We start from the raw sequence: 21,450 nt of genomic DNA, 5'->3' as shown, positions 1-21,450 counted from the left end.
CTGATCCATCCTGCTTCGGAGGTTGGGTTCTGCTGCATTATATACTTACAAAGTCTCTCCTGTCATAGAATCATAGGGTTGGAAGGGACTTCGAGGGTCATCGAGTCGAACCCCCTACACAATGCAGGGCATTCACAACTACCCCCTCCCCACACACACACACACACACAACTACCCTGCTCCATACCCAGAAGGTGGCAAAACACCGCCATACTCCCTAGCCAAATTGGCCAGATCTCCAGGAATCTCCCAAACCAGAGCTGGCAACTTCCGAGTAGGGCCTGCCGCAGCCGCGAAGCGCCGACTGCTTGGGAAGGAAAAGCTAAGGGGGAAGCTCCTTCCGAGGAGCCAAGAGGCACGGGGCAGACGACAGCCTCGCAGCGCAACCCTAAACAGAGTCGCTCCGGTCTAAGCCCGCTGAAACCAGCGCGCTTAGACGGGCGCAACTCCGCTTCGGATCGCGCCGCGCCCGCTTCCTCGAGAGTCGCCCGACGACTCTCGAAAGTGCCGCCGCGGATGCTCAGGCCGAGCGGGCGGCGGGAAGAGGCGGAGCCGAGCCGGAGCCAGGCCGAGCCGGCCATGGGGCTGCTGCGCTTCGCGGCCGAGCCGGGCGGCGCCGACATGCAGCCGCTCAACCAGCTGAGCGCGCAGGTGCGGCAAGGCGGGAGGGTCCCTGTTGCCCCCCGGCGGGAGGTGGATCCTGGCAAGCGCGCGGCGAACGGGCAGCCCCCGAGGGCGCGTCCCCCTTCCCGGGCGCAGCTTTTGCGCCTCCGGCTTGCTCAAGCCCTTGGGCAGGGAGAGGCCCTCCCCTCGGCAACCCAGAGGGCTGCCAACTCCCGCTTGGGAGATTCCTGGAGGCATGGGGCGGAGCCTGGCGAGGGGCGGGGTTTGGGGAGGGGCGGGAAGTCGGCGGCAATGTCACACTAGAGAATCCACCCTCCTTAGCTGCCCTTCCTTTCCCTTTCTCTGTTAGTTTTAGGTGGGCGGCCCTGTTGGACTCTGCAGTAGAACAGCAGGATTTGGGCTTAGTGGCAGCTTCGAGACCAACAAGATTTTCAGGTTGTGAGCTTCGGGGAGCCAGAGCCCCCTTCTTCAGACACAGAGACGGTGGCTGAAGAAGGGAGCTGTGGCTCGCCAAAGCTTGGTGCTGGAGAGTGCCCTCAAGTCAAAGCTGACTGATGGTGATCCCTGGCGGGGTGTTCACGGCAAGAAACTAACAGTGGTGGTTTGCCATTGCCTGCCTCTGCAGCCCTTGGAGGTCTCCCATCCAATTACTAACCAAGGCAGACCCTGCTTAGCTTCTGAGCTCTGAAGAGATCAGGCTCACCTGGGCTATCCAGGTCAGGGCCTCAAAGCTTACTCCCTGAGTACCTTTTTGGTGTCTAAGGTGCCACTGGACTCAAATCCTGGGGACCAGTGGTGATTCTGGGAGGTCTCCAGGCCCCGTCTGGAGGCTGCACAACAACAACAGAGAGGCTCCTCCAGAGTAAAGCACAGCTTTATACCTATGAATATGTATCTCTGGTTCTGATATTTATGGTGGTGTTTGCATTGATGGAATTATTGGAATTATTGGGAAAACTAAAGGGAGTTGGATCTGTGTTGTGACGATTGTAATTTATGTATAAGACTTTGTAGATATTTTTGTATGCGATATATTAATTCACTTGCAGCACTTGTCACTTTATAAAAACATACTTGTGATCCTATATGCATTTCTGCATATTTTCCTCTTGTGAGTGGGGGGTCCCCTGCTGACTGCCATCCCATCCGGTGGCTGGCAAGCCTGTGAATGAGGAGGGGGTTGGGAAGTGCCCTGCCCCTGCCCCAGAGTAGTGGAGGTTCCCCCCAGGCACCCACCCACCACTTGCTGTCCTGCTGGCTGCAACGCCTGGTTTGCGCTTGGCCTAGCTGTTGTGTCAAATAAGGTCCTCCTGTTTGACTCTTGAGGTTTTGACTGAGGAATCACTTGCCTGGTCTTATTTTAGCAGTCACCCTTCGAGCTGCCTTTCTGCAGAGGATAATTCCAGAGAAGCAGCCCTGCGAGACTCTTGCAAGGGAAAGAGAAATGGGTCTTGTGGCACTTGAGAGAATATGGGCGTTATGTGCCATCAAGTCGCCTCCGACCTATAGCAACCCCAAGAATGAAAGACCTCCAAAACGTCCCATCATTAACAGACTTGCTCAGGGATATTTGGCCACCGCAAGTGTGATGGCCCTCTGCAGGAAAGAAGTGTGTGTGTGTCTTTGTGTTATGTGCCATCAAGTTGCCTCCAACCTATGGCGACCCTATGAATGAAAGACCTCCAAAATGTCCCATCATTAACAGACTTGCTCAGATCCTGCAAACTGGAGGACGTGGCTCCTTTGATTGAGTCCAGCCATCTCGTTTTAGGTCTTCCACTTTTCCTAGTATTATTGACATTTCCAGAGAATCTTATCTTCTCACGATGAGAGAATAACAAGACTTTATTCCCGGAGTTGTTTTTGTGCACCCACATTGCACAGTTCTTCAGATGCAACGGTGTGCATTCTTCCTACGCAGTCTCTTTGTGTAGGTTGGGGGCGGGGGGGGGATCTGCATTTCACAGGTCCCTCCTGTGTGTGTTTCTTTTTCAAAGCTTTACCAAGAATCTGCTTATTGATTTTGTTTGTCTTTAGGGATCCTCATCTGATGGGCCCAAAGGCACCCAGTAATGTCGTGTTGCCCACATCCCACTGGCCTCCTGCATTCCCTAGAGCATGCTGGCTTCTGCCTTTTCCATTAGATAAATATAATATTATCTGAGCTGAGCTCTCCTTCTTTGGAGGTTTCAAAGCAGAGGCTAGATGGCCATCTGACAGCAATGCTGATTCTGGGAACTTGGGTCCAGAGGAGTGAGCCGTGTTAGTCTGTAGCTGCAAAATAGTAAAGAGTCCAGTAGCACCTTTAAGACTAACCAACTTTATTGTAGCATAAGCTTTCGAGAACTACAGCACTCTTTGTCAGATGCAATCGTAAAGAGTCCAGTAGCACCTTTAAGACTAACCAACTTTATTGTAGCATAAGCTTTCAAGAACTACAGCACTCTTTGTCAGATGCAATCGTAAAGAGTCCAGTAGCACCTTTAAGACTAAACAACTTTATTGTAGCATAAACTTTCGGGAACTACAGCACTCTTTGTCAGATGCAATCGTAAAGAGTCCAGTAGCACCTTTAAGACTAACCAACTTTATTGTAGCATAAGCTCTCTTCATCTGATGCAGATTATGAGCGGGGGGCAGGAAGGGTGGCATCAGTGCTTCGTTTTCATGGCCCCTTCTTATATGCCCAGGGTAAGGCCGATCGCCACTTTGGGTCAGGTCGCAATTTTCCCCAGGCCAGTTTGGCTAGGGATGCTGACAGTTTTTCCATCTTCTGGACATGGAGCAGGGGGCACTGTGTGTGTGTGGGAGGGAGGAGGGAGTTGTGAATTTCGTGCATTGTGCAGGGGGTTGGACTAGATGACCCTGGAGGTCCCTTCTAACCCTATGATTCTATCATATATTCCTTCCCCAAGCTGAAGTTATTTTTCCGTCTGCATTAGTTCCTATGACAACCTATGGTAGACCCGTTACAGATGGGGAAATGATCGTGGTTTTTCTACAGGCACTCAGTGATTTCTAGCCTGAGCAGAGTTCTCAATAAAGAGTGTATTGACTCGCAAATGACCCTTCAGTTTATGCTATTAGAGCAAGTAAACTTTTCTAAAAGTTCAGGCAAGGTGTCTGGGGCTTTCCCAAAATTCAGAGCATGCAGAATTCCCTAAAGGCTGGACTTCATGTTGTGTGACAGCTACGTTTTCCATGAATGCAACCCGCCCCCCCCGCCCCATGATTTTGTTAAGACTCTCCCACCCAGCCCCTTCCACTGTGAATTTTTAAAACAAGCATCCGACAAAGTGAGTTCTGTCTCTCCAAAGCTAACCAGCCACAATAAATATGTTAGTCTTTCAGGTGCTACAAGGCTCTTTGTTCTTCTGACAGCGGGAGGCTTATTACAGCCTGGAGCTGCTAAGCATTTCCTAGGGGCATTCAAAACAAATGGTGAGGAGGGCCTCTAAAGATTCTCCAGTGTGTACATGGAGCCCTGTTCACCCAGGAGGGGTGCCCTGTTTTCTCTGGTGGATTTGGGAAATGCCCTTTGCACGCACAGGGTGGAGACCTTTTATTAGGACTTTGCTCTGTTACACATCCCGGGCAATGAGGCTTTCCCCTGTGGTTGCAACATGTAGGCAGTTGATTGGCATGGTTAATTGATTAAAGCCATTTTGGTTGATTAAAGAGGTGTCCCCGGTGAACTGAACAGCAAGTATTTTAGAAATGGTGTCAGGTACTTTCAGGGTAGACACTTATCAAAGCCACGCAGGCAGCACACACCATTTGTGGGAAAGGCATTGTTGTTTCACACAGCCTGGAGGTAGTTTACGGCTTGGATTTCAAGTCTTCTAGGAACAATTTTGCAAGAAGAAATCTTGTGCATCAGGCACGTTTCTGTCTAATTTGATGACCACACCCAACTGAGCTGTCAAGTGCTTTTTGGACTGTAGGGAGGTTTGGAGGGTTAACGGCTGGTTTATGGTGGGCTTGGAAGTGGAGCAGGGGGCAACTTGGCAGACAACTGACATGGTTATCCCATTTCTTCCCAGCAATTTTCTTCCTTAACTGACGTGCTTTTCCAGTTCCTGAGGGAGCCTAAAGAGGTAAGCTCTCTACAAGGGCATGCATGACCTAGAACTCAAGGATACGAGTCAGTCTGTTTTAGATGTATTTTTCCGTAGTGATTTTTACTATGGTTATTCACCTCAAAAGTATTTTTTTAAATTTCAAAGTGTTTCCCATACGTTCGCCATCTTAAAAGAAATGGAATCGTTTTAAAATGGTGATGTTATTGTATACTTTTTCGAATAATAGTAGGAGTGTAAAAGCGACCCCTGGCTTTCAGCCTCAAGGTAGAGAGCGGTGAAAGTCTTAAAATATCTTTAAAGGGTAGGAAATGCTACCGTCCTTTTTCTCAATGAGACTCGAGGAGGATTACAGGTTAAGAAAGACTAGTATAATACATACAGTAAACAATGCCCACCCCACCCCTGGATTACAGAATTAAGGAACAATGAATTTAAAAAAAAACAATATAATACTTCCAACAAACTGATTTCTCCGCAACTGGAGATCAATGAAATAAAGAGAGTGGCTTGGATCCTGTGAACACATTCCACACGCGTTTCCCTCCAGTCACAACGGAGCTTGCTTTTTCGGCCACTAGTACTTCTGTTTGTGCAAGGTCAGAGATGAGCCCTTACACAAAGGGAAGCGATAGCGGCCGAGGAAACAAAGATGCATTGTGGCAGGAGCAACGCTCATACAAAGTGTATTCCCGGGATCCAAACCCTTGTAATGCTGCTACTAAAAAAGTGCAGTATGCATTTAAAATGCACAGGACTGTAGAGGCTAAACAAGTTTTGAAATTCCAGTTCTTAAATAAATGCAGCAACTTTGGGTGATCCATTCTGATTCTGCTAGGAAGATGATGATGAGTTCCTGCCCTTCACCAGTGGATATAATACTCTTCCTTCACACACCGCTGTACCGGTATTTTGGACTTCCCGTGATTCACGGTTGATCTTCTCTTTATATCAATAAGGGCTAGAAAATGTATTGTCGAAGGCTTTCACGGCCGGAGAACGATGGTTGTTGTGGGTTTTCCGGGCTGTATTGCCGTGGTCTTGGCATTGTAGTTCCTGACGTTTCGCCAGCAGCTGTGGCTGGCATCTTCAGAGGTGTAGCACCAAAAGACAGAGATCTCTCAGTGTCACAGTGTGGAAAAGATGTAGGTCATTTGTATCTACTCAGGAGGGGTGGGGTTGAGCTGAGTCATCCTGTAAGAGTTTCCCAGGGTGTGGAATGCTAATGGCGGGAGGCTTCACTGTATCCTGAGGAGGTTCTTTTGCATATGGATTGGTGCTTGATGTGCTAATCTTCTCTGCAGGGCTATTGTCGGGGGTAGAGTGTTTTGTTAGCCTGGCGTTTTTCAGAACTGGAAACCATGCTCTGTTCATTCTTAAGGTTTCTTCTTTCCTGTTGAAGTTTTGCTTATGCTTGTGAATTTCAATGGCTTCCCTGTGCAGTCTGACAAAGTAGTTGGAAGTGTTGTCCAGTATTTTGGTGTCCTGGAATAAGATACTGTGCCCTGTTTGAGTTAGGCTATGTTCAGCCACTGCTGATTTTTCAGGTTGTCCAAGTCTGCAGTGTCTTTCATGTTCTTTTATTCTTGTCTGGATGCTACGCTTTGTGGTCCCGATGTAAACTTGTCCACAGCTGCAGGGTATACGGTATACTCCTGCAGAGGTGAGGGGGTCTCTACTAGAAAGGGCTAGAAACTTCCTTTAAAAAGCTAAGCTGCCCAAGCTCTCAGGGCGCCACATTCTGCACCTAAAACCATTCCAGTTAGATTACTGTTCTCTGCTATATGCACTTTGAGGATTGTTCAAAACTTTCAATTAGTCAAAAATGCAGCATTTGCTTCAGTGAGGCAGCTGTAAACGGGGTCTTCTCGGTGGTAGCACCTCACCTGTCGAGTGGCCTCCCCCTTGAAGTTTGCCTGGTGCTCACCATACTGGCTTTGGGGCACCAGGCAGAAACGTTCTTGTTTACCACCCAGGTTTTAAATTGCATATTGTATCTATTTGCCCTGTCATGGCATTCTTTATGGAAATGTTCCTGATATTGACTGTACTAATCTCACACTCTGTAATCCGCCTTGAGCCTCAGTGAGAAAGACGGACTATAAATGACATAAGTAAAATAAATAAATAAATATTTCTTCTTCCCCTGGTCTTTCCCTGCTTTTTATGCTGCTGGTTTTACTAGTTGACATTTTAAAATAATGGTTATTGTTTTATTGTTGCTCATTTGGTTTGGTTTAGCGTTTGAGTTATTTTAATTGTTTTTTTAATTTTAAATTATATTGTTGCTGTCTTTTATGTTAGCTATCTTCAGCAGGCTGTGGAGTGTACAGGACAGGAATCTTTCAAATGACTAAGAGCTGTGTTCTCTCACTGACGTGTGAAATGCACATACTTGGGGCATGGCTTGATAAGGACAAAAGTGGGTGTGGCATGCAGGAGCCCATATTTCTGTTCTCCTTCTGCAGGTCGAAAGGTTTCTCGCACAGCTCTCTGACTTTGCTACCCTGAACAAAATCAGCCTGGGGCCTCTTAAAAACATCGCCAAGAGTCTCCTGTTGGTGCCAACCAGTGAGTGCAAGCAGATCGGACCTCGAGGATAGTTCAGCATCTTCCTCGGGCTGGAGAGGGTTGGGAATTATGGATAGACATTTTTTCCCCAGGGTGCAGTCATCTCGATTCCCTGTTTAGGGCAGACAAGGAAAGACTCGTTTGCAGCATGTATAATTAAGTTGTCCAATTCAGAGGTGGGGCATCGAGCACGAGGGTGCCTTCCTTCCGCGTTCACCAATCCTCAGCACTTCGGGGCCGAGCTAGACACAAGAGAAGCAGGCCACATCTGCCCAACTCCCGTTCAAAGCTGTGCGTGTGCCTGATTTTAACCACTGAAGATGCTTGCTTGCTTGCTTGCTTGCTTCAATTTATATTCCGCCCTCCCCACACCTACAGGCTCAGGGCGGATTACACTGCATAAACATTTCAATAAGACATTACATTTCAAAAGATTTAAAACCACAAATAAATACAATATATGGTTGTTGTGGATTTTCCGGGCTGTATCGCCGTGGTCTTGGCATTGTAGTTCCTGACGTTTCGCCAGCAGCTGTGGCTGGCATCTTCAGAGGTGTAGCACCAAAAGACAGAGATCTCTCAGTGTCAAACTCTTAGTGTCAAACAGTGTCAGTTTGACACTGAGAGATCTCTGTCTGTCGGTGCTACACCTCTGAAGATGCCAGTCACAGCTGCTGGCGAAACGTCAGGAACTACAATGCCAAGACCACGGCGATACAGCCCGGAAAATCCACAACAACCATCGTTCTCTGGCCGTGAAAGCCTTTGACAATATATAAATACAATATTTTAAAATTACAGAATTACAAAATTTCAACAGCATCCAACTGTTTCTCACCCAACTGTCACTAAATTACTTCAACAGATAAACAGATAAGTAGATAAAAACTCAGTCTGGTGGCGGATATTCCTGACAGGGAATATCCACCGCCGATTATGGCTGAAAGGCTCTGCGGGGATGGACTGGGCTGCTAACTTACCTGGAGAGTTCCTGGTGGAATGTGGCCATGAAGGCGGTCTAGCGGTGGCCACAAGCAAGTGGAGCAAAATGTAGTGCTGGCAACCCCCTGGGAATCGGCTTGGAGCACCTTCGGCCAGTTAGCTCCAGGGCTGGTTTCAAGCAGTCCGATTGGCTCCAGTGGCCGACGTGCCGCCTTAGCTGTAAAGATCGGACCCTTCTGCCTACTCCTTCTTGAGCCTTGAGTGGGCCTGGCACATAGAGAGGCTCCAGAGAGGCTGTGGCGTTCGTCTGTTGTAGCAAAACAAAACCGGAGTCCAGCGACACCTTAAAGGATAACCAGACCTATTCCAGCCTGAGCTTTTGTGAGTCAGAGCTCAGTGAAGATGCCCTGAAGAGGAAAGCATATTCCACGTTTTATGGAGACAATTACAGAAAGAGGGGAAGGGAGGATTTGAGGGCAGAGATAGACTTGGTATGAATCCCATCATAAATCTTTCAGATGCTATTGCCTGCCTCTGCAACACTGGAGGTCTCCCATCCAATTACTGACCAAGGCCGACCCTGCTTAGCTTCTGAGATCTGATGAGATCGGCCTCACCTGGGCTATCCAGGTCAGGGCCTAGGTAAGGTAAACAACTACTAAATAAAACAAGTGTCTTGCAGCACCTTAAACGATTTATTTCAAAATGAGCTTTCATGAGTCAGGCTCACTTCTTCAGCCATAGGAAAGGCAGATCGCACTGGGAATTTTTATAGGGGAAATTACTAACTGAGGAAGAAGAAATAGGAAACCAGAGAAAATTAACCGACATCAGTAAAGGGTTGTAGTATAATACCAGAGGAGTTAGCCGTTTTAGTCTGTAGTTCCAAAAGAGTAAAGAATCCAGTAGCACCTTTAAGACTAATCAACTTTATTGTAGCATAAGCTTTCGAGAACCACAGCTCTCTTTGTCCAATGCCTCTGACGATAAAGTTGGTTAGTCTTAAAGGTGCGACTGGACTCTTTAGCATGCGTCACGACGCCTCCTTTGGCCTTTCCACTTTGACTTGGGCTGTCCTGCTTTTTTTACCGTCTGCTTGGCCCCTACGTTAGCTTTGTTTAGAAATATGCGTTGCTTATCTCTTTTTAGCGTCATCCTACGCAGTAGTGAAGTTGTCTGAGTGGGCTGTTTGCTGTCCCCCTCCCCCAATTACTGTATTTATTCCAGGTGCCCTCAAGAGGTCTTTGTCAGCGGAGCAGGTCAGAGCCGATCTTATCGCACTGGGTAAGTGCCTCGCTTCGCCTGGGGTCTTTCCTGGGGTGGCTACTGCACTCCTGTCTAACCCTCTCGGGTTTCTCCCACAGGGCTGAGCGAGGAGACGGCCAGCTGTTTTGAAGAACAGGTACCAGTAAAATTCCTTCCCCTGTTGCACCTTCGCAGAACTTCTCATCTTGGCCAGACTCTGTTCTCTGGCCTGGCTGTTCCGCGAGGGAAGCTTTTGCCATGGGACGGGCCCCAACATGCAAAGGGAAGCAATGGGACTTCTCTAGAGAAGGCAGCTCCCTTGCTGTCTACTGCTGTTCGATTTAGCTTGTATATGCATGTGTGTAAAAATGTTTTATTTATTACTTAAAAAGTGTCTATCCCACCTCTTCCGGCCCCCCCCATCCAAGCAGTTCTCATAGTATCACAATGGAAAAGCCAAGAAAGAACCCTTTTAGATATAAATCAAGATGGGTAGCCATGCTAGTCTATCTGTAGCAGTGGGAAAGAGCAAGAGTCCAGTAGCACCTGTAAGACTAACAAAATTTGTGGTACCCTACCACAAATTTTGTTAGTCTTGCACTGATGAGTGGGAACAGCTATGCTACGCTGGCCTGACCTGCTTTCCTGAGCATGGGCAAGCTACACAAGTCCATTCCCTAAAGCTGGGGCTCTTTGCAGAACAAACCTGTGTGACCAAAAAGGCTACAACGATTCCAGCTACCCCGAAGGATATTGCCATAAAGAGCATTGTTGCATTTCCTTACTGCAATAAACTGCTGCTGCTGCTTCTTGCTGTTGCTGTTGCTGCTGCTACTTCTTCTTCTTCTTCTTGCTGTTGCTGCTGCTTCTTCTTCTTCTTGTTACTGCTGCTTCTTCTTCTTGCTGTTGCTGCTTCTTCTTCTTGCTGTTGCTGCTTCTTCTTCTTCTTGCTGTTGCTGCTGCTGCTGCTTCTTGCTGTCACTGCTGCTGCTTCTTGCTGTTGCTGCTGCTTCTTCTTCTTCTTGCTGTTGCTGCTGCTTCTTCTTGCTGTTGCTTCTTCTTCTTCTTCTTCTTGCTGTTGCTGCTGCTTCTTCTTCTTCTTCTTCTTGCTGTTGCTGCTTCTTCTTCTTCTTGCTGTTGCTGCTGCTGCTGCTTCTTGCTGTCACTGCTGCTGCTTCTTGCTGTTGCTGCTGCTTCTTCTTCTTCTTGCTGTTGCTGCTGCTTCTTCTTGCTGTTGCTTCTTCTTCTTCTTCTTCTTGCTGTTGCTGCTGCTTCTTCTTGCTGTTGCTTCTTCTTCTTCTTCTTCTTGCTGTTGCTGCTGCTTCTTCTTCTTCTTCTTCTTGCTGTTGCTGCTTCTTCTTCTTCTTGCTGTTGCTGCTGCTGCTGCTTCTTGCTGTCACTGCTGCTGCTTCTTGCTGTTGCTGCTGCTTCTTCTTCTTCTTGCTGTTGCTGCTGCTTCTTCTTGCTGTTGCTTCTTCTTCTTCTTCTTCTTGCTGTTGCTGCTGCTTCTTCTTCTTCTTCTTCTTGCTGTTGCTGCTGCTTCTTCTTCTTCTTGTTACTGCTGCTTCTTCTTCTTGCTGTTGCTACTGCTGCTTCTTCTTGCTGTTGCTGCTTCTTCTTCTTCTTGCTGTTGCTGCTTCTTCTTCTTGCTGTTGCTGCTGCTGCTTCTTGCTGTTGCTGCTTCTTCTTCTTGCTGTTGCTGCTGCTTCTTCTTGCTGTTGCTGCTTCTTCTTCTTGCTGTTGCTGCTGCTGCTTCTTGCTGTTGCTGCTGCTTCTTCTTCTTGTTACTGCTGCTTCTTCTTCTTGCTGTTGCTGCTGCTGCTTCTTGCTGTTGCTGCTTCTTCTTCTTGCTGTTGCTGCTGCTTCTTCTTGCTGTTGCTGCTTCTTCTTCTTGCTGTTGCTGCTTCTTCTTCTTGCTGTTGCTGCTTCTTCTTCTTGCTGTTGCTGCTGCTGCTTCTTGCTGTTGCTGCTGCTTCTTCTTCTTCTTGTTACTGCTGCTTCTTCTTCTTGCTGTTGCTACTGCTGCTTCTTCTTGCTGTTGCTGCTTCTTCTTCTTCTTGCTGTTGCTGCTTCTTCTTCTTCTTGCTTTTGCTGCTGCTGCTGCTTCTTGCTGTCACTGCTGCTGCTTCTTGCTGTTGCTGCTGCTTCTTCTTCTTCTTGCTGTTGCTGCTGCTTCTTCTTGCTGCTGCTTCTTCTTCTTCTTCTTCTTGCTGTTGCTGCTGCTTCTTCTTCTTCTTGTTACTGCTGCTTCTTCTTCTTGCTGTTGCTACTGCTGCTTCTTCTTGCTGTTGCTGCTTCTTCTTCTTCTTGCTGTTGCTGCTTCTTCTTCTTCTTGCTGTTGCTGCTGCTGCTGCTTCTTGCTGTCACTGCTGCTGCTTCTTGCTGTTGCTGCTGCTTCTTCTTCTTGCTGTTGCTGCTGCTTCTTCTTGCTGTTGCTTCTTCTTCTTCTTCTTCTTGCTGTTGCTGCTGCTTCTTCTTCTTCTTCTTCTTGCTGTTGCTGCTTCTTCTTCTTCTTCTTGTTACTGCTGCTTCTTCTTCTTGATATTGCTGCTGCTTCTTCTTGCTGTTGATTCTTCTTCTTCTTCTTGCTGTTGCTGCTGCTTCTTCTTCTTCTTGTTACTGCTGCTTCTTCTTGCTGTTGCTTCTTCTTCTTCTTCTTGCTGTTGCTGCTGCTTCTTCTTGCTGTTGCTGATTAGATTTATAACCCGCTCTCCCAAGTGAGCTCAGAGCGGATAACATCAATTAATAAAAATCACATTAAAACACAAGTCAGTATAAGAAGGCAGCAACTCTACACAGTGGCCCACATGCCAAATCCAAACCCAATACATCCCATGGGATGGGAGATGGTATACACATTAGGTGAGTCAGCAGACAATCGGGAGGAGGGGGCTGCATTCCCCCCTCAACAGGAGTCCAGCAAAAAGGAGCTCACCCATGCCCCAACCTCAGCCATATGCCTGGCGGAACTGGGTCTTACAGGCCCTGTGGAAGCATAGTAAATCTTGCTGAGTTCTGGTTTCCACAGACAGGGAGTTCCACCAGGTGGGGGGCCAGGACCAAGAAGGCCCTGGCCCTGGTTAAGGCCAGGCGAGCATCCTTGGGGCCGAGGACCACCAACAGTTGTTTATCGGCTGACCTAAGTGCCCTCCAGGGAACATATAGTGAGAGGGGGTCCTGCAGATATGCTGGTCCCAGCCCGCTAAGGTCTTTATAACACAACACCTGTTGTATTACTTGGGGGAGGCTCAGTGAAAGGACACAAGTTCTGTACCACCCGAGCCCATGTTGCTCCCTCGACCCAAGTCACACAAATCGGTGTGCCCATTGGATTCGAGTCCAGTGGCACCGTAGAGACCAAAAAGATTTTCAGGGCGTAATCTTTCGAGACTCAGAGCTCCCTTTTTCAGATCAGAGATCCCTAAGCCTTTATATTCTTGTCGAAAGGTGGGTGGGGAATGTACTCTCCTTCCTGAATCTCGTGCACAGGCGGGCACGTTGGAGTTCTCGCACAAGAAATCCAGGTGCATTTTGCAACTTTTAATCGGCCCTAAGGGTTATTTAAAATGTACTGGTTGCTTTTCTCCAAGCCATGATCAAGGTGTTGTATAACCCTCTAATAAAAAACCATGCCAGGTGGGCACGCTCTTCCTAGAATTTATTTTGTTTATTTTCGTCATTTATAGTTCCCCTTTCTCACGGGGACTCAAGACAGATTACACAGTGTGAGATTAGTACTCCATATCAAGGACATTTCCTATGTTCCTCCATGGCAGCTTCGCTCACCTGAACAGGTGCCAGGCTGCACACAGGTGAAGTCAGCAGCAGCCCGTACACGGGCTCTCTCTGTGGTGGCCCCTACCCTGTGGAATGACCTGCCTGAGGAAGTCAGAAGAGCCCCCCCTCTCCTGGCTTTCCATAAACGATGCAAAACCGAACTATTCAAAAAGGCTTTTTTACTCAAATGGGAGGGCTGCATTGTAGGGATGGGGTCTCAGGTGCTTCACTAACAAGCTGGGGATCATAGACTTCATCACTATTTTTGCCTCATATATTATCTGCTGCTTTAAATATGTACTCCTATGTACAACCAGCGCTCCATGTTGTCTAATGTTAGTCCTAGAATTGATTATGTTTTGCTCCAGTGTTTTTTCTACTCTGTCTTGGATCCTTGCTAATGCTCTATCTTTTAAACTTGTATCTGTTTACCTTATGGTATTGTATTGAAATGTCCTTGATACTGAATGTATTAACCTCATACTGTGTAATCCGCCTTGAGCCTCAGTAAGAAAGGTGGACTTTAAATTGATTAACTTATAGTGAATGTATACAATGTTTATAGAAGTACTTAAAGTTATGTAGAATAAGGGACAAATTGTTTGTCCCATATTGACGAGACAAGAATGAATAAGATAGAATATAGAATACAAAAATTAGACAAATGATTGTTATTATGAAAGAATATATGCCAGGAATGTAATAATATTTAGTTGATAAGTTAAGTGGGAAAGGGAATAGAGATAGCACTGTGTTATAATAGAGAAGCTTAGAAGAGAGTGAAAGTATATGTTTAATAGAATAAAATAAGTTTGAAATGAGTAGGGGGAAAAACGGATAAGGGGTTGGAAAACTGTTGGAAGTCAACAAAAGGGGGGGAAAGGGAGGGGGTTAAAACTGGAATATTTAAAGGAAATTGATTGTAATGGATATTATAGTGATTTCTAATCCAATAATTTTTTTTTTAAGTAAGAAAGGTGGACTATAAATGACGTAAATAAAACAAATAAAAATAATAGGGTCTATAAATGCAAACGTGCAAAGATTTAAAACCAGCAGAAATTCAATAGAGTTGAAGAAATGCTGGAAAAGAGCATTAGCCATTCTAAGGCTGACATATTAAACAACGTAGGAGCTTCCCAGAAGGATACTTAAAGCAACAGATAGTACACAGTAGTCAAGTCTACGGCCCCCATCTCTGTGCCCGTTGGAACCAGCGACACCTGTGCCAGCTCAGTTGCCACATAATGTTGCAAAACCTTTAATGAGCACCTTTCTCAAGGGGCAAAATGCACCTGGAGCTTCTCTTAACCACTTCTTGGAAATCCAGATTCCCCAGCAAATACCAGATTGTGTACAGAACCAAAGAACACCGACTGCCTTGTTCCCAAGAAATACTCTCTGTAAGTGGATTCAGGAGGCGGGAGGTGGCTGTATGAGTACATGTTTGTTTGCTTTAAATCTCCTTTTCCAGTGGAAGGAAAATTCTCCCGCCCTTTTGCTCCTGGCCCTGGACCAGACCCTGATGGTCAACCAGCTCATGGACATGGAGTGGAAGTTCGGAGGTAAGAGAGGGTGAGGCCAGAGCCCCCCATGGCTGCTCCAGCCCTGCGGCCCTTACAGCTCCTTTTCTTGTTCTCTCTGGCAGTTACGGCAGGAAGCAGTGAGCTGGAAAAGGGGGGAAGCATCTTCTTGCAGGTGAGACACTTGGAATGCAAGGATTTGGGGAAGGGGTGAGGGAGGCAAGGACGGGATATTGATGTAGACAGGGGTGGCCAGGGCTGGGAGGAGGGCAGTGTGCACTCGGCAGCAGTCACAGGGTACAAGCAGCATCGGCTCTGGGTTCAGGGTCTGGCATCCAAGAAACCTCTGCTGTTGGCCTTATGGGGGAAAGCATAAGTTGGTACAGTCAAGAGCCAGACAGAGGGCTGTGCCTAGCAGACATAGGACAAAGCAGGGCTCATTTCGAGGGGGAACGCGCAGGAACGCAGTTCCGGCAGTTCCCCAAAGAGATTACATGTCAGGTGGCCCCGCCCACCTGACTCTCGGCCATTTTGGGCCCGTTTCAGCCTGGATTGGGGCTGAAATGGCCCGGATCGTGCCTGTGACGGGTGGTGGATCACTCTCCCATTCATCAGCGGCCCGATTTTGACCATTTTGTGCCCCTTTTCGGCCATTTTCAGCCCCTTTTTGCCATCTTGGGCCCAATTTTGGCCCTGAACGGCCAGGATTGGGTCCAAAGCAGCCAGGATAGGTGATGTCAGGGGGTGTGGCATATGCAAATCAGTTATACTAATGACACACTTCTGGTGATGGCAAGAGGCGTGGCATATGCTAATGAGTTATGCTAATGAGTTCATCCAGCTCTTTTTCTACGAAATGACCCTTGGGACAAAGAATGACATTTGAATGTCTATAACCTGCCTGTCCTATCCTTTTTGATTTCTGAAGGGGGTATTGGCCTTTTAATGTCTTTGTTGCTGTTAGATATGGCTTTATGGTTTTAAATTGTATTCTGTATTTTGTATTGTATTATTAATTTTGTACTGTACTTACTGTTATTGTATTTTAACAATGTTGTTACCTTCCCTGAGCCTAAATTATTACAAAGCACAGTAGGCATATTTGCCTGGCTTGCATATCTTATGCAAGTTGTGGGGTTCAACTTTATCATTGCAAAATTTGGCTTCAACGTGGTGTAGCCCAATCTCACTAGATCTCTGAAGCTAAGCAGGGTCTGCTTTCGTTAGTACTTGTGAGGCCATCAAAACATTCCAGAGTTGCTGTGTATAGGCAGGCAACGGCAAACTACCTCTGTTAGCCTCTTACCATGAAAACCCCACCAGGGGTCACCGTAAGTCAACTCTGACTTGAGGGCACTCTCCACGCCACCTCAGGCACGTTTCCTGAAAAGGTGGCGCAGAATTTTTCTCAATAAATAAGTTGGAATTATGAAATCAAATAGTATTTATTTATTTATTTATTTATTTATTCAATTTATATACCGCCCATCCCCAGGGGCTCTGGGCGGTGAACAGTTAAAATCGATAAAAACAAAAACTAAAATCAATATACAAATATTAGTAGGGGGGAATATGTTCAGGGTGAACATGAAAAATACAGCTTTCAAGGCTGTCTCCCTGGCAATAACTGAATGTTCTTTGTTGAACTGATTTCTTTCCAGCTGAAACTGGTGGTTAAAAAGGGAACTCAAACGCAGCCTGTGTATGTAGGTGAGTGAGCCCTTATTGTCTCTTGGGGAGCTTTGCAGTAGTTGAGACCCCAGGAAGACTGAAATTGCTTTTTTTCCAGAGAATACAGAAGGGATGTTTTTCTTTGCTCGAATTGGATCAAATGGTCCTTCTAGGGATGCCGGTCCCCCGCCCCCGCCCTCCACCCCCCGCCCCTGCTTACCTGGCCGGGGAGGGGAGTGCGCCTCCCAAATGCTTCCTGGTGGTGCGGCATGCTCTTGCACAGTGCAGCTTCCCAGATTGGGCCTGTTTCAGCCAGGATCAGGCCGCTGCAGAGTGCAGGAGCGCTCTTGCACTCCGCAGCCTGAATCTGCCTGAAACGGGCCTAGATCGTTCTGCAGTGACTTGATCCGCAGTGACCCAACCTGGGCCAATTCGAGCCCGAATCGAGCCGGATCTGGGCCGAATCAGCCCCAAACATGCTGGATCTGGGCCGAATCGGCCCAAAATGGGCCAGATCTGGAATGAATCTACCCAGATTGGGCCACTGAAGAGCATGGGAGCACTCCCGCTCTCAGCAGCGGCCTGACCTGGGCTGATTCGGGCCCAAATCTGGCCCAAATCCAGCTGAATTGGGCCCAAATCGGGCCAATTTGGCCCCCTGCAGAGCGCAGGTGCGCTCCCAGGGCAGCCACGTGATGACGTCACTTCCCAGAAGTGACATCATCACGCTTGCCGGGAGCGTTGCCAAGGTAAGTGCCAGGCTCTAAGCCTCCCGCCGGGAGGTTGAGGGGGCCTGGCAGCCCTCGGTCCTTCCCATAGCCTGAGCAAATTGGAGTGTAAGGGCTGAAATCCTGAGAGCTGCAAGAGGTAAGAGAAGACTCTGCTAAGCCACACGTGGCCTCCTCCAGTGGGAACAGCTGTAAAAATGCAGCGGGTGAGTTTCATGTCCCTTAGCGGATGACTTGGGCAGTCACTTCCTTGCACAAGCCGTATGTGTTTATTTGAGGAAACTCAATACTTTGCTTGGAATCACTGAATCAGAAAGTACAACAGATCTAACCCTTGCCCAGCCCCAGAATATGCAATGGAACAGCTGTAGGTGATTTATACCATTGTGTGGTGGGGCACAGTGTTAAATTCTCATCACCTTTTGGGACCTGGTGTGGGTTCCAGAGGCAACAGGCCCAGATTATGCCCATCACCTCCCATACGGCCATCAGTGAGCCGAGCTCCTTTGTCCTGGCAGGTCTGGTGCAAAAGCAACGGGTATAGGCTACGCCTATTGCCTTTTGCATTGGCAGCAGCCAGCCCAAAAACCCTCTTGTGAGAGAACTGGTTCATGTCAAGCTTCCCTGAAAACCCCCTGGGGGAAAACTGATTTACCTCCTTGAACTGAGGTTGGAAGCAAATCAAGCAGACAGGGCATGTGCTGTAAGACCTGCTTTGCCAGTCAGACCAAAAGTCCTTTTCATCCAGCAGTCCTTCCATTAGAGGTCAGCCGGGTGCCTTGGGGAAGCCCACGAGCAGAACATGAGGCCTGCAGGTTCCTCTGTTGTAGATCCCCAGCATTTGCTTTCAAAGAGAGAATGACTCTGCTCGTGGAGCTTCCATTTGGCTGCCGTGGTCATCTTGCAGCAGTGAGTTCCGTAAGTTGTGCTCGTGTTGTATGAAAATGTACTTCCGTGTGGTATGCGTCCTGAACTTGTTCCTTTTCTCCCCCTTTTTAGAGTTGACGCTCCCCCAGTTTTATAGCTTCCTGCATGAGATGGAAAGAATTAAAACCAGCCTCGAATGTCTCAGTTGACTTACCTGTGCAGTGGCAGCAACTGGTTGGACTGGGAGAGACAGGTGAAGGTCCTGCAACCTTGCCTCGGTCATTGGAGAAGCTTTCACTTGCGCTAAGATGCACTGGTGCACATTTTGAGGACGTCTGGCGAGGCTTGTGGGCCAATATTTGTGTTGCTGGTCTGTAAAAGGGTTGTTGGGATTGTGTTGATTTCCAAGCAAAGCTTCCAGGAAGGAAAAAATACAATAAAAATCAAATAAAATTCCAGTGTCCTTGGTAATGGTGGCAACAAACAGGCAGAAATGCAGTCCTGATGTTTGTGGTGTGCTCTTGCAAGGATGTGTGCGTGCTTCCTGATTGCACCCTCTCTTGTAGACACACAAACTTGTGAGGCTGTCTATACCGGGGATTTGCAAGACTTGCCCTTTTGTTTCTGCAGAGTTTTCCACTTCCTCCATCCCATGCTCTCAGATGTTCACGGAGATGCTGTAGTTGGCCCTTACTTTTCCTAGCCACTTCTCCGTGCGCAGGGCTTGTGTGGGTTTTTTGCACTGAAAAAGCAGCTGTGCCTCCCAGCAATAGCATGTTGAGGAGTTGTGGTTGAAGACATGTGTCAGTCCTAGGATGTCAGTCCCTGGCAGTTAGACCCCCCAAGCCCCTCACAGCAAGCACGCAGGTGCATTGGTTGAAGAAACTTTATTCAGAGATCTATTCAGTTCAGGTGTGCACTCGTAGGTAGAAGTTGGCAGAAGTGATTATTCAAACAATAGGACTACTGATTATAGGGGACGTTCTCCTGCCCTCTGGCCCGTTTGCATCCAGGCGTGAAAACCCAAAAAGTTACATGAGAACAGAGTAGTTTAGTCTAGACACAGTAAAGAGTGGAATCATTCCCTCCTGTGAAAAAGATACATTTCAGTACACCGCTGCAGCTCCGGTCCAAGGACGCTCAGAAGTGAAAGCGCATATTTCTTAGAGATAACAAAGAGGCCACTGGCTCCTCTGGAAATTAATATTAGCAGTCTAGACACCCTCAGGTGACTTATATAAAATACATAAGATACAGTATTGAACTTTGGCATTATCCCAGTATGTGTTTAAGATGCAGAGTAAGATGCAGAACACAATAATAGCATGGATGCTTATATCACTCTCAGTATAAGATGCAGAACACAACAATGGCATGGACGCTTGCATACATGACAACATGCTTTGAAACGTACCAGAATCCCATTCAGATAAAGGCAGCTCCATAAAGACCTCCCACCTCATGTTCCAATCTGTGTTCTGATACACATCCAGCCTCTTCCCCCCTCCCACCTTAGGGTGAACAGGACTGGACTTCAGGTGGTCCCATGGCATCCTTGTAAACCACGTGTGGCCTGAGCTCTCCACATGGCACAGGCAGTGGTAGTTTGTGGCTGTTCTTGGCCGGGCCTGGTTATGTCACAGCACCCTGCTGGCACTTCTGCTGGCTTCTCCCGTGCTTTGAGAAGTGGGGGGGCAAAGCAGAGGGGGAGTCACACAGGCTTCAGTTCACCCCAGGTGGCCCCCTCTCTCATCGCTGACACCCTTGCCCAAAGTGCATGGGCACATTTCCAAAGGTGCTCAGTGCTGTTTATTAGGCATTGAGGAATGTCTCGAATTGAGGAGGGGCTGTGGCTCAGAGGTGGAGCATCTGCTTGGCATGGAGCAGGCCCCGGGTTCAATCCTAGGCTTCTCTAGTTATAAAATGACCAGTTAGTAGGTGATGTGAAAGACCTCTGCTGGACAGCTGTTGTCAATCTAAACAGACATGACTGACCTTGATGGACTGAAGGCAGCTTAATATGTTCATGTGTGAATAAGGTCAGTGCCTGTACCAGATCTGCCCCTACCTCACCCCCTCTCCCTATTAATACAATAGAAGGGAAAGAACAACTGAGAGGCAGTTTGGTGTCATGGTTAAGAGCGGCAGGACTCTAATCTGGAGAGCCAGGTTTGATTCTCCACTCCTCCACTTGAAGCCAGATGGGTGACCTTGGGTCAGTCACAGCTTCTTGGAGCTGATTGTTGTGAGGACAAATAACAACACACTTTGTAAACCGCTCTGAGTGGACATTAAGTTGTCCTGCAGGAGGTATATAAATCTATTATTATTATTATTATTATTATTATTATTATTATTATTATTATTTCAGTCAAGCCAGACTGAAATCTCTGAAGGGCTATTCAGGAAGAATGGTTGATGCTCTTGGTTATGAAAGGACAATTGCAAACGTCCCTTTGAAGCAGCCCATTTTAACCGTGACTTTTTCACCAACATATTTTTTTCTCTTCTCTTTTCCACACTGTGACACTGAGAGATCTCTGTCTTTTGGTGCTACACCTCTGAAGATGCCAGCCACAGCTGCTGGCGAAACGTCAGGAACTACAATGCCAAGACCACGGCAATACAGCCCGGAAAACCCACAACAACCGTCGTTCTCCGGCCGTGAAAGCCTTCGACAATACATATTTTTTTCTCCTTAAAATTTTACTGCTCGTTATTATCGTATTGATTGTCACGTTTATTTTGTGAATCAATTCTAATAGTAAAGTGGCCTTCAACAGAGGCCAAAGAGATGTTTCCGAAAGCCCAGGAGGAAAGCGGGTGGGCCCTCTGCTGCAGTTCATTCTTATGTCTTTTATTCGGATTTCTTTCCTTTCTCCATCCCTAAACTCTGCACACAGATAAGTGCCTCAAGGAAGCCTTCTTGTCTCTATGCTGACACCCAGGGCCAAACTACAAGTGATGAATTACATTTGCCAGGCAAGTGTAATTCATCACTTGTAGCTTGGCCCCCAGAGGCAGATTTGTGACCCCCTCCCACACACACGTAATAGGGCTTGCACCCAGGCACCCTCGAACCCTTTCATTCATATCTTTATTAATTACTCTGGGGCTAATTAGAAAGGACTGCAAATGTTCCCTGGCAAGAACTGACAAATAAATGTAATACGTCTGTTTAAAATGGTAACGCCAGGCGTCCCTCTTGGCTAGGGAAGGCCCCCCTTCCAGGCACACTAGAAAAAAACCACAGGCTAGTTGTGGTGTTTGTTCCTCAGCACGTGGCCTTGAAACAGAGATGACAGGCTGCCACATCCTTTCTCCCCCTGCTGTGTTATCAAGCTCCAGCTATATCCTTGTTTTCTTGCTGGAAAAGGGAAAAGAGGCCTTTTGGAAATGGCTATTGGCCAGCGCAGGCGCTGG

At 47.5% G+C, this 21,450-nt stretch overlaps 1 protein-coding gene across 1 annotated transcript; it reads left to right on the top strand.

Moving 5' to 3' along the window:
* The first annotated feature begins 538 nt into the window (after window positions 1-538).
* COMMD7 (COMM domain containing 7) lies at window positions 539-20,705 on the top strand. Its single transcript, XM_054981361.1, has 9 exons — window positions 539-651; window positions 4,668-4,721; window positions 7,172-7,274; window positions 9,444-9,500; window positions 9,581-9,618; window positions 14,713-14,803; window positions 14,887-14,936; window positions 16,423-16,471; window positions 18,160-20,705. Exons 1-9 carry the CDS (start codon window positions 580-582, stop codon window positions 18,234-18,236), a joined length of 591 nt encoding a protein of 196 aa, XP_054837336.1. The 5' UTR covers window positions 539-579; the 3' UTR covers window positions 18,237-20,705.
* The last annotated feature ends 745 nt before the right edge of the window (window positions 20,706-21,450 follow it).

This window comes from Eublepharis macularius, chromosome 5 (genome assembly GCF_028583425.1).
Source record: "Eublepharis macularius isolate TG4126 chromosome 5, MPM_Emac_v1.0, whole genome shotgun sequence".
In the NCBI taxonomy this organism is placed as follows: Eukaryota; Metazoa; Chordata; class Lepidosauria; order Squamata; family Eublepharidae; genus Eublepharis; species Eublepharis macularius.
The sequence above is the reverse complement of the archived record's forward strand: the minus strand, read 5'-3'. Positions and strand labels throughout refer to the sequence as shown.

What these genes read in the sequence shown, in the direction of transcription:
- COMMD7 (XM_054981361.1), top strand. Translation starts at nt 580, where the DNA reads ATGGGGCTGCTGCGCTTCGCGGCCGAGCCGGGCGGCGCCGACATGCAG. An exon ending in AGCCGATCTTATCGCACTGG is followed by an intron (nt 9,501 to 9,580) that starts GTAAGTGCCTCG and finishes TTTCTCCCACAG; the next exon opens with GGCTGAGCGAGGAGACGGCC. An exon ending in AACGCAGCCTGTGTATGTAG is followed by an intron (nt 16,472 to 18,159) that starts GTGAGTGAGCCC and finishes CCCCCTTTTTAG; the next exon opens with AGTTGACGCTCCCCCAGTTT.